Source organism: Colossoma macropomum, unplaced genomic scaffold (genome assembly GCF_904425465.1).
Source record: "Colossoma macropomum unplaced genomic scaffold, Colossoma_macropomum, whole genome shotgun sequence".
Lineage (NCBI taxonomy): Eukaryota > Metazoa > Chordata > Actinopteri > Characiformes > Serrasalmidae > Colossoma > Colossoma macropomum.
Window position 1 is genome coordinate 512,773 of NW_023495660.1, and position 13,258 is coordinate 526,030.

The 13,258-nt window shown below is 40.7% G+C and overlaps 1 protein-coding gene across 1 annotated transcript in view; it reads right to left on the reverse strand.

The window, feature by feature from the left end:
* The window catches only part of il1rapl1b (interleukin 1 receptor accessory protein-like 1b), a 419,828-nt gene that overhangs the window by 143,265 nt on the left and 263,305 nt on the right, over positions 1 to 13,258 (reverse strand). The window contains exon 6 of the mRNA XM_036563167.1: positions 10,897 to 10,971. Within this exon, the coding sequence (XP_036419060.1) occupies positions 10,897 to 10,971 (75 nt within the window). The remainder of the gene's footprint in view (positions 1 to 10,896; positions 10,972 to 13,258) is intronic.

The window sequence follows — 13,258 nt, forward strand, 5'->3', positions numbered from 1 at the left end:
GTTGATTCAACAAAACCAATAAAAGGACTAACTAAACCTCGCTCTACTCCACAGATTCAGCCTGGCATTCCTCCTTGTTTACTTTTTTCATGCCAAGTATAAGCATATTCAGTTTTTTCTGTCACATTTTGCATACATCCATGGCCATTTAATCTTTATTTCAAAAACGAATATAGAAAAAAGGGGAAAAATGTATCAGTTTTACTTGGTTTTGTTAATGGACATGTTATGTAAATGAATTGTTGGCAACTAATCACAAAATCGTAATAAACAAACAAAAATAGAGGAGTTGGGGTTAGGGTTAGAGTTCAGTTTTCCCACCACAAGCAGAAAAAAAGCACTTTGCATGCTGTGTGAATATACACAAAGTGCTCACAGGAAAGTCTACCTACTTCCTACAAAATGGGGAGACATCTATAAACCCAAACTGATAGCTGGGCTAACATTTCTAAAACATATTTAAATTCACAGGTAAAATCTTGACAAAACCACAAAAAAAGTTTGTGGTATTTTTCAGGTTGTTCCGGCTGCTACACATTTCTCTGCAACAAGGGGGCTTTTTCCTACGTACATCTTTTCCAACAAAGCTCTTTTTATTGATAGGTGGGACTTTCTATAACACAGCCATGCTGAGCACTGTGAAATATTCAATTTGTATTTCAACCAGTGAACTGTTTCCTCCTTCTTTTATAAAGTCTCTGATATATATACCACATTACATAGCAAACGCCCTGAACCATTAGCATCTCCATATCTTGTCAGAGCATTGATCTATTGCATTGAGCATTGTCCAACCAGAAAAAAACCTTGGCCACTTGGAGTAGGGAGTCCACAAAACTGGGTAGTGTAGTATATTGTACATGCTGTTTGTTCTCTGTTCTGAGTTTCTGCTTAGTATCACTGAAGCCTTAGAGTAAACGAGGTTACTTAGGGACAACCAGAGCAATATTTAAGCCCAAAAGACCAAGCTGCTTTGGTACAAAACTTAACCAGCGATTTCTGTGAAGAGATTATATCACTCTTCCAGATTTCAGAGGGCATGGTGACCAAAGGCGACCTTCAAAACCTTGCCTATTCCTATTTCACTTTCTACAGTCTACCTTTGGAGAATACAATACTTGTTTCATTTTCCCTGAGATAATGAAAACCAGGTAATGGACACATAATTGTATCTGGCAAAAGCAGTTTGAATTGACCTGTGTGGACTGGAGAACCTCAGAAAAGGGGCAGTGATTTGATTTTGATCCCTTCAATGACTGTAATTTTACAGGATTGCTGAAAAATGAAAAGTACAAATAAAAATCAAATCCATTTTAAAGTTATCATCCTCCCCAATCAATAAAAAAACAGGCTTTGTGACTCCTTCATAAACAATACACACAGAAGTAATGAGTAGAGCAGAATGCTTGGCTAAGGAATAAAGCCAATTTTGAACACTTTCCCCACCTCCGCGAGCTTTTACTCAATGCTCGCCACTAAATCCATTTCTCTAATTGCTCTTTAAGTAATAGATTTTAATGATCATATCGAAGAGCTCAAGGCTCAAATTTTAATGGATAGTGAAGGAAAACCTCAGAAAAAAAGTGTGTAATACAGGGACAGATCATAGCGTAATAATTACTTGTTAAAAATTAAAGACATTAAAAGTGTTTGGTGAAAGGCGAGTAGATTGTAACTGTGCAATTATAATCTTCTGCAATTAAAATCCAGTTCATTTGAGATGGCTCTGCTGAAAAGAGATGACAACTAATCAACATCCTCTCGGTGAAGTTTCAATGGCTTTGGGACAAAATATACTGATGCTTCTGGCATTAAGTACTGTGGAAGAAAAGAATGAAGAAAGAGACTATTACACAATGCATGAGGGACATCCACGTCTGAAAAAGGAACTCCACTCAATCTTTCACGTAATAGCAGGGCATGAATTAGTGAAATGTGATTGTGTGCTGACCATATTTCTCTTTAGTCTTTTCCTCTTCCTCTACCTGCTCTTCTTCCAGGTAAATCTATGGGACCTCAACACTGGTCAATATCAGTTGCCAGGCCCCAACAATAATAACATCATTCACCATCAGCAGCATTTATATATACATACATATATATATATATATATATATATATATATATATATATAAGAAGCCTGTCTTAGAAGTATATCATTTCCGGTTTAGCTTCCTCACTTTTGGCCTACTATTTGCAGAGCCAGACTGGAGGAAGACAGGAATGCCTCAGACAAACAATAAGCATTCCCTAATTGAGAGAAATGATGTAATATTGATCTGCCATACAGCTCCCCGTTGCCACAGCGGCGCACACTCCACTGCCGTGACATTTACCCAAGCGTCAACACTCGACTCCAGTGGGCTTGGAAAAGAAAGAATGGTACTGGGACTAAACATATCACTGTTCCACTCTATACAGATGCATGAAAATGCCTGTTATGTCACTGTCACATATATATTAACGATGAGAACAATTAAGTGTTGTCTTTTTCAAAGTTTATCAAACATAGTATTTTTGTATTTATTTATTTATTTAGTTTACACATGTGAACGCAGCAATGGAATATCTTTGCTGATGATATATGATGGCAACTAAAAGAGCCAGCTTCGAGCATACACAGCATGAGATATAAGAAAACCATATGTTAGCCCATATGTAATATAATGTTTTCACAATGTATAGGGCAACTGGCAGATAAATTCGAAGGTTTTGATATGAAAGCGTCAAAGTTAATGTGAAGTCCCCTCTGGATTTAATAACTGTGTTGTTTCACATTTTCATCAGTCGGCTTCAGTGACATTGTGTTAGATACAATGGACACTGTACCTCCAAAATATCCCTTCAAATTAGCGAATTCAGCCACCCACTGCTGATACAGGTGTTCAACTGCTCATGTACAGCTTGTACAATCTTTATAAAGAAGCACTGCCAATAGAATGGGATGCTCTGTACCAGCCACATGCTCCATACTGTGGAGCAGTAAAACTGCATTCTCTTGAGAGATAAAGCACATTTCATTACCGTTGGGATGAGCTGGAGTGGCATTTGTGATCCCTAACAAATTAACCAACATCAGTACATGACCTTACTAACGCTATTGTGGTGGAATCAAATCAAATCCTCATAGCAATGTTCAAACATCTAGTGTAAAGCCTGAAGTGCAGAGAAGACAAAAAGAGACTGTTACTACAGGAAAGTGGGGGGCAGGTACAAACTCTCTATTAATACCCTTGATTTGAAGAAATATTGTATAAACAGGTGTCTACCCTGTTTCTGCACAGGGTATGTGTAGTGACCATTGATAGTTAAATACTAAAAACTAAAGATTGATAGGTGAGGATTCTATATTATTAGAGAAGCATGGTACTTCCGCAAGCACAAGCATGTTCCTGGCTCAAAACAAATGTGAGAAACCTCAGTTCCTTCACTATGCCCTGGCTCTGAACTCTACCAGGGGCAAACCAAATGCATGGGATACAATCGAGTCAAGATGGCAAGTTATGACAGACCATGAGCTCCAATTACAGCAAAAAAAGTCAGACAGGACTGGAAAATCAATGGCGTCCGCTGTGAACTCTGGTGGCTTTGCATGCCTGTCCTTGAGTGGGCAGATCCTGTCCCAAAGGCTGTCGGACCAGAGGTCATGCTGCTTCTTGAATTGTGTTCATGCTAACAAACATTTCTCAGTGATCTGGTTGTCATTTAGCATCATGTTGCTCTGACCCTAAGAACAGGCCTTGAGGAACAGATTTACTAAAGGTGTTATAGGCACATTTCTGTGATTCCCATGGCAAAATGCTGATGTTTTCAATCCAAGGCTCCAGCCAGTCCAGAGTTTTGTTCTATTCCAGGTCCCATAATAACTAATGAGGGGAAATCATGGACTATAAACCCCGACCAATTAGTGTTTGAATGACTGAATGATTGATTGATTACTGATTGCTTGACTTATTGATTGAGAGTGAGAAGGTAATGAAAGTATTAGGTCTTCATTGACACGACTGAAAATCTCTGTCCTAGTAAAGCAATACGCCAAGAGAGGCTGTACAATTCAGTGATTTTACTATGGATATGTTAGGCATCTTGCAAAGTGGACCTTCTAAAACCTCCTTAACTGTGATAAAATCATTGCAATGCAAAACCTCAAGTGGTTTACTGCTTTTATAAAACAGCTACAAAAAAGAATATGATTTTTTTTGTTAGTTATGTACTTTATTGGTCCTACAGTGGAAACTTGTCATTTTGCTGTCTAACTATTCCCAGGCTTGGAGCGCCAACAGAGCAGTGCCACCTGAGTCAGTGGAGGGTCAGGTATCTTGCCCAAGGACACAGCCAGGCAGACCCAGTCAGTCCTGGGATTTGAACCTGCAGTCTTCAGTTTGCTGGCTCACCTCTTCTACCACTAGACTACTGATCACCCCATTTGAAGCTCATTTTCAGTTTCAGAAAAAAGCAGTAAAGATATATACAGAACATTCCAGAAAAACCTCCAAATCTAACATCACATCTACCAGTAATTTATCTGCCCACTCTTTGTGTACCTTCTGCCACTTTACCATCTTTCCAATCTCAAAACCAGCAAGCTCCAGCTGTGTCCTTCCAACAAAAGGTGTTCCCAAAGGTGTCACTGACATTTTGTTCTTATACACAGACATTACTAACATTCACAAAAGCAACTATCCAAACACACCTTAGCAACCTTGCAAATTTCTTTCTCAAGAGTACCTAAAAGAGCTAAAGGAAATATTTCCAATGAGATTAGATATAACATAATCCACTTGTATTAGGAAGAGAAAAACAAGACTTTCCAAAACTGAAGGTCAAAAAATTATAAATTATATTCTTTTTTAGTAGTATTTTATAGTTCTGAATGTAACTCAGTTACAGAATCCATTTTCATAATAACATTTTACACAGCACCTGAAATTGTCAGCCCCTGAAATCCTTTTGAATAGTAAGTAAATCAGGGCAAACAACAAACAAATGCTGCACCCTGCACCATAGGATGGGACATGTCCTTGGGTGCCCTAATGCCTCTCCTTTTCTTGCTTTTCAGAACCTCCCATGGCACAAACAAGTAAAAGCATTTTACACCTTTTTTGTCATTAGACCTACTTGCACAACCAAGCTATCGTTCCATCAGAAATGCAGAAAATCGGCATTACAGAGAATGGAGCACAATTCAGCCTAACCACCGGTGACCCACTTGCCAAAAGGGCCCTTGTTGAGCTCCTGACAAATGCACTTTCTCCTTGTTTTCATCTCTCAAGTCATGCAGTCAGGCAGAAAGAAAAGGGAGGTGGCACTGCCATTTACGGCGTGACTCATGCGCTGGACTATAGCAGCCTCTGGTGCGCTCTGATGTCAGAAATCATCGCCGGAGCTGAATGTCAGGTGTCGCGGGGTGGAAAGCAGGCGCTTGGGGTGTTTGTGAAGAATGACAGCAAAGAGGCAGAGAGTACTGTCTGATCAGAAAGAAAAAGAGAGAGCAGTGGGAGAGAGCAAAAGCGAGAAAGAAAGAGAAAGAGAGAGAGCAGGGGGAAAGAGAAAGAGAAAGAGAGGGGGGAAAGAGTGCGGGATAGGGTGGATGGAGAAGAAAAGGGATGTAAAATAGTTTTTGGGGTAGAAATGAAGGAAAGCAGCAAAAGAAAGAAAACAAAGGATGGGTATATATTGGCAAGGATGTCAGGGGGCATGAGGGATGAGGGAAAGAATGACAGAAATGGAGTTCTACAAATAGGCTCAACGTTTAGTGAAGATCAAAATCACCATTCGCGGCTGAAACACTGCCAATAAAGCCACAACCATCTATTTTTTTTTTTGTTCACTTTGTCAGCTTTCCAGTTTGAAGTGTCTGCAGGGCTTCTTTCCTCTCAGCATCCCCTGCTTTGGTGAGCAGAGAGAGAGAGAGAGAGAGAGAGAGAGAGAGAGAGAGAGAGAGAATAGGAGGGGGTGTTTTGTCATTAGTGGCCCAGTTGTGCTGATGGGCGCTAGTTACAGAAATAATACTCGACTATTTATTTTTCCCTCCCCCATGAAAGAGCCCACATCTGCTGGGTGTTCAGAAGAGTAACCCTTGATTGCTTGCACTACACAAGCACACACACATGCACACATACTGACCCTAGCCTGGTGAGCCACTCTGGTCTGCTGCCTGGGATGGCTGACTCTCAGATGACGAAAGCGCTCCTGTACATCTGAATGAATCACTTGTGAGATTTTTCTTCGAGAGAGCAATGCTGAGCAGCTGGGCATTAGAAGCAAAAAAAAAAGATACAGAGGCCTGTTGATGTTTCTAGTGGCAATAACTTCTGAGCTACACAGTGAAACAAGACCCTGTTTCAAAGAGCTACTGTCTTGCAGTGATCTTTGTCCTACCTTCAGCAAAGTCATCACAAATATGACATGATTTAATATTTAATGTAAGGCTGCTTTACACAGTGAAACTTACATGCAACTAGTTGCATGTTCTGAGTTGCCTGTAACGTCGTTGCAAAGTTGCCTGTGCAACTTGACAGCTACTTAAAGCAATTCAAAAACAATTAATGTTGCACACAACACATACAATTACTCCACTAGTTAGCCAAGATAGTAATTTGTATTTTTTGATATCATTCTCACTATAAAGTCATCTGTGTGGTGTAATTTACATATTTACATTTAAATATAAACATCTATCCAGGGTTCTTTACAATACCTATGACATTTTTTATCTATTAACTGGGTGTATATTAAGTCTTTGAAAATCAGTGTGTAAGTAACTAATTCAATCTGTGTGATCGCACGATGTGTTCTCAATGTTTTGATTGGCATTTTCATTACACATGTTTCATGAAGCCAAGATGATTGCAACTGTTGTGGCTGAGTTTCAAGTGAGTTGTAGGATGCTTTACATTATGCAACTCAAGTGGAATTTGGTTTCATGTAGGTTTCAAGCAACTAAAGGTACATGAAAGTTTCACAGTGTAAAGCTAGCCTAAGAACAGACCACCGCAGAAGAACTATGCTGCTACACTGAATATACTAGGTATACCTACCTTGTACTTTTTTACCTTGGCCATTTGATCAGTTACACCTACCATACAGGTATACTTGTAGGTATACAATTACAGATTGCACTGTTTATCAGCTGGCATCCACCCTGTCTCTGGAAAGGGAATCCCATAGGACCGCCACTGACCAGATATTGATTGGGTGGTGGACTGTTCTCAGCACAGCAGTTACAACAACATGCTAGAGGTGCTGAGGTTTTTAAACACAGTGTACACTTTGTGGCCACTTTATTAGACACATCTACCTTGTCAGTATGCCTTGTAGGTGTTCAGTTAAAGACTTTGGGCCATTTTTTTCTGCACAATTTGTGTTAGTCATCCTCTAGCCTAGTCTTGCAGTGCCAGACATGATCTTGGACAAAGAATCTCTGGATATAACCATGAGAAATTGTGGGCTAAGTGTGGGTGGGAACACAATCCAATGCTTTGTGAAGGCAGAGCTCAAAGTAGGGGCAATGCTGTGCTCCTTCTACACTGTGGATAACTAATGAATAAGTCTGCATGGCTATAAAAGGTCCCACCAAAAAAGTCTAATTAAGCATGTAGATTTGTGTCATGTGTGCAGAGGATAAATTACATGCAGTACAAATAAACATTATGTATGTATTATGCAAGGGAAAAACAGTTGAGGTAGCCAAAGTGTTTCGCTGGTTAGCTTCTTTTTCTTAGTTTACGGGTTCTATACTGGATGTTAGGACTCAAGGGGGCAGATTTTAGTGGGAGAGTACCCTTGTTTGCACCAAAAGTTCAACAACTTGTCCTCAAATGTGCGTTCTTGTTACATCTCGTCTTGCCCCTTGAGACTACTTCTAGCCCTGAGGTAACAAATCTTTTCCACAAAGGATGGTGTGGCTGAGGTGTGTAAGAACCCCAGCCAAGCTGACGTGTGTGGTATACTTGTATCAGCAACACAAATCACCCAAATATGGGTAGGAGGGTCCTATTGGGATCCTTTCCATTGATGAATGAGGTAGAGGGCTGCTGATGATCTGTGCAGCAATAGATTGGCCACAGATAAAAACTATACCTCAAAGTGCACCTATATGCTGGATTGCGTAGTAATGGAATATATGTAATGGTGGTACTTAATCAGGATAAAAAACATAAAATTCAAACATAAAAAAATATCTACAGAAAAAGACAGTACTCAGGTAACAGGTAGACTACAAAATATTCAAATTGCATACACACAATCTTATCGCCTTTGGGCAAAATTTACTGTTTGAATGATAAGTAAGTCCTGATTAATAGATTTAAGGAATTTTTAATTTGAGAAAGAAGTGAAGGGGAGGTGGTTCTGGCAACTCAGTGTAAGTACAAATGAATAGAAGCAAAACATAAGAGCTCATTAGCTCTATACAGAACAGATACAGGGCCTTTAGGTCAGAGTGGTGAGGTTAGACTCACAATAAGGCTGAATGTCGCAGTACTGCTGAACGAAAGCCAACTCTGTGAGCCACAGACAGAACCTGCATATCAGCTCCTGCCAGGTGACAAGCCAGAAGCGGGCAAAACTTTCTGGTACTTTCCGCTTGATCTATAGCAACGAGATGGAGCCTGACCGATGCAGAATCTGCTGCTGTAAAGTCCATTTGCGGCGAGCACTGGGGATATACGGCCCTTCAGGGGCAAGTGACACTTGGTTGAAGGCTTGTCATTCATCATTTTGGCAAGCCCAGCTGAGACCGGCCCAAATTGAGCATGCCTCAGAGGCAGAAGCCAGGCACTGAAACAAGTCACTGTCGTCGGATATTTGCAAGTGCTGTCAACAAACATCGGCAGTTCATTCTGGGTCACTGCAGAAAAAAAGAACTCAACAGCAGGTGAGAATAATGCTTGGATACAGCCACTTGCAGTAATCACGGCATGTACACAGTTTCATCAGACCCTTAGGCATTTGGTTTGTTGTCAGAACTAGTGTCATTTGCATCTACCATCCTGCAGCAACCTACTGAAGGACTGGCACAGTCCCAGTAAAAGGGCCGAGAGGGGTGTGGGGAAATAAACAAACAAAAACCAGCACAATTAACAGTTATATTCATATTGGCCAAATGGTCATCAAAGAACAAACACTTCCACTGCAGGTTTGCCTGGTGAAACATCTCAAAGTTGATCTCTGAGAGCTTATATTTACTAAGTTAATTTACTTGCCCTCAAAACAGTTACCAAAAGCATGCTTTCTGGGTTCACAGAGAAATAAACAGATGTGGGTGCCTGCACAAAATTCCTTCCTCATGCACTTACACTGCAACTCTTGTAGACCCAATCTGGCTATAGAAGTCAGAGAGGTAAGCAAGGTTAGCGTTTATAGTAGAGTATATTTCAGCTCGTAATCCACTGACTGGCTGTGAATCGATTGCACAAGAAAAGCATCTACCAGGATAAAGAAAAGTGGGTATAGAGAGGAAAGAAAGAAGTGTTGATTAATTGAGACCAGCAGTTTACATTCATCTCTCTGTTTCCTGGGGTTGAGCTTGGTAGTTTCCTAACATCCACACTTAAACTCTCTCTCATTGCCTTTGCCTTGTTCTCAGTCTCTCTCTCACTTCTTGCGTTCTGTATCACTGGCTACATCTCTTTCTCTCTCTTTCTCTTTCTCTATCTCAGGGGTACATATGCCTAATTAACTGTCAAATATGGCCATTTATGTTTCTATACTTTATGAAGAAATGAATATTAAGCACTTCCCCAAGCATCTGCAATAGAACATAAAAGAAAAAGAAGCCACAGAAATGGAGGACTTCTATGGTCTAGCCTGAAATGCCACTACCCTGGTGAAAGTGCATCACAGGGACTAGAATGTCTTTATATACTACGTGTATATGAATGCAGGGCTGGATGAGCCTGGGAAAACGCAGTGCTTTCATGTTCTTCCCAATATATTTCATGAAGTTGAGCTTATTTTCCAGAGTAACTGCTGGCTGATCTCACGGCGGGGATGCGAAGTGGAGCTGCCACTCATCCAAGATCCCCCCATTTTGCCTTCAGGCTGCGTGTCATCCCTCAGCACTTTCAACTGCGCTGACATCTAAACTGAAGGCGCATTAATTCACGTTACGTCATTGCCGAAGCGCTCTGAAGTGCACTTAAACCTACGTTTAGAAGGATATATTTCCTTGCTGTCCATTCTTTTTTCATGATCTTTTTCTTCCCATTCCTTTATCCAAATGAAGCGTTATCGGGCATTTTCCCCACAAAGCTGCCTCCCCCTCGGCCTTCTCCGATGTGCAACGACCATGACAAATTCATTTTCAAAAGGTGGAAGCCATAATGGTCCATTTTCATTCTTTTTATAGTCCAGCCTTTGACCAATTGCTGCTTGGCAAAGCTATTCCCATGAGGCTGCAGTGATCCAAGCCTGGTTAGCTTCTCTAAAGCCTGTCATTCATGCTCAGTGGCTCAACTCACCCTCGCTGCCACTCATACACCTGCAAACTAGCATTCAAGTGCAAGAGCATAAAAGGCCCATTGTCTCTACAAAGGTGGCAATCTCAAGTGTAATGCAGGTGATCAAACACACCCCATCTTTCCCCGCTGGGTCTCTGCTGTTTGCCATGCACAGCACATCACACACCATGTGGCAGCGGACAATGCCAGGACGCCAGCAATATGGCCAAAACACACTCAGCCGCCAACATGGCCGGGGCGTCACACATACATACAAACTACGTTTTTTACCATATGGGACCACAGATAGGATCATTATGAATGTCAATCATTTACGTGATGCATTTGGCAGAAGCAAAGGACAAACTGGACCCCCGTGGTGCATAATGAGGATAGCACAGATTCCGTGAGTCAGGTATCAGCAACCTGCATGAAGAAATCTCAGCATTCTTACCTAATTGTAACTCCATGATGCTCATTTTGTTTTCGGCAGGAAAGAGGATCTTTGGAGGCTTGTCGGTCAAAGGGGCTGTAAAAGAGAAAAACACACACACACACACACACACACACAAATAACATTAATTCCGTGTCAACACTCAACAAAACAACCCACCTTTAGTCACGGTGGAGAGTAAAATTACCCAGGCCCAATCCACTGAAGAGGGATGAAAATACAGACATGGTAAAATAGGCACCAAGGGAAAGGCATAAATAAGACTCACACTCTCTAAGGCTCAGAATGTAATGGGCTTTTCCAAACTTGGCCTGACAACCATTTCAACTCGACTAATGGCTTCAGTACCTTCGGGGACACACCACGTCAGTGATTAAGGAAAGGGATGTGCCACCGAACCAATGCGGATTAAGGTCAGATACTGTGTAGCGCATGCTGACTGCAAACTAGCATCACGCTATAATATAAACCCAGGAGAATGTTTATTCTTATTTATAGAGGCTCGGAAGAGCAGAGAGCCAACTAAAGCTTTCTCAGCTGGGAGGCTGCGGGAGAAAAGTCTCCCTCCAGATGCTGGCTAGTTCAAACGTTTGATAAAGATGGAGAAGAATGGTTTTAAATAATATATTCCTGTACCTATTGCTACTGTTATTTGGACAGACAGATCAAGGCAGTGAAAGAAGGGTAAGAGGGAGGTAGAGGGAGGCAAATGTATCTTAGCACATTATGACCTGTCACCATGAGGCAAATTTCACAAGCACTGGGTGTCAGAAATGCTCCAATTTACTGGCGTGGTCTCGGGCTAATAGTGTGAGTTTGCATGGAGCAGAGCCAAAGTCTAAAGTACCGATGCCAGAGACACTCAAGTTGTCACTTCACATATTCTACTGCAACTGAGAAGACTTAGTAAGTACTGAACAAATCCCTTATGTTTTTGTGTTGTATAAAAATGAACAGAATTAATCAAAGTCAAACTGAAATTAAAACGGATCTTTTCTTTCTTTATTAGTTCATGTCCATGGTCACATTAAGCACTATTCATTGCATCACAACATTCAAAAGACAAAATTCCTGTTTCTCCATAATCTTTGAACAAAGAGTAGTGATTTTCAGTGATGTGACCTCAAGTCATACGATTTGGACTCAAGCCCAAATTTGATGACTTGAGACTCAACTGGACAAAATCGAGAAACACTTGTGACTCAACTTTGACTCGAACACCAATGACCCACACTTTGACTCAGACTTGAGCCTCATCACTTGGAAAGACTCGAGACCCAAAGTGGAAGCAACATGGAGAGGTGTCCGACTGAAGACGGGACTCTACACAGTCGCTTCACGTGAATGGATTTGTTTCCTGCCATAATTTTGATATACAGCTGCACTGTCAAATGTCTGTGCTCATGCTCGGCTTATTTTATTTCAGAAAACAAGTGAAGCATTAGAGTTCAAGCTCTCTTTGATTTGATTTTTTTTATTCTCCAGCTTCAAATTTGAATTTGCCATTCCACCTTAAATGGTGCAGCAGTTAGGTGCTGGAATCAAATAAAAAGCTTGTGAATGAAGTCAATTTTAGCTTCATCATTTTGCTGTCTTTTCTGTAAATTGTGTTAAACTAAGTTTTAGTGATAAACTAATTTTTATTTTAATCCTATGTACCCAATATTCCCAAAAATCATCAAAAATAATTACCTTCAATTTTTTTTTATTACGTTTTATAGTACAAAGCTTTTTCATATCTAGTTGCATTTTGTCTATGCTATTGTCTGTGTACCACGGATTTTGTATTATATTTGGAAGTAGGGGTGGGAATCTCTAGGCACCTCACAATTCGATTCGATTATGATTCAGCTGCGATGCGATTATAAAACGATTATCAATGCATCTTGATGCATCTTTTTTTCTATACAGGATTTCTATTTTCTCACTGTGACAGGACTTGGTACTTTTAAAACAAAGTATTTGTAATGATCCATAATGAATTTACTTCTAATATCTTTTATTAATAAATCAAATGGAAGTGATGCGGTAAGTGAACTGGAAGGCTCTAATTCACTGCTATTGTTTGGAGCACATGAGACACTGCTGCCACTCATCAGCGATAAAATGCGCTGTTAGGGTGACATAAGATCCAGTGGTAATGGATGTCCACGCAACACTTGTTACAGCCGTCCTACCCGTTCTCTTGAGTGATTTTACAAGTTCGGTTTTGGTCTCGTTCGTTGTAGAGACGGGAGGAGGGGTCCGCTGTGTCAGTAAAATATCTTTGAAACGGGACACGTGCAGCATAGCGCGAAAGCTCTGTTTCGCAACGACTGAGAATTGGCATGCAGACTGCAGGTCACCTAGCAACAATGCGTTA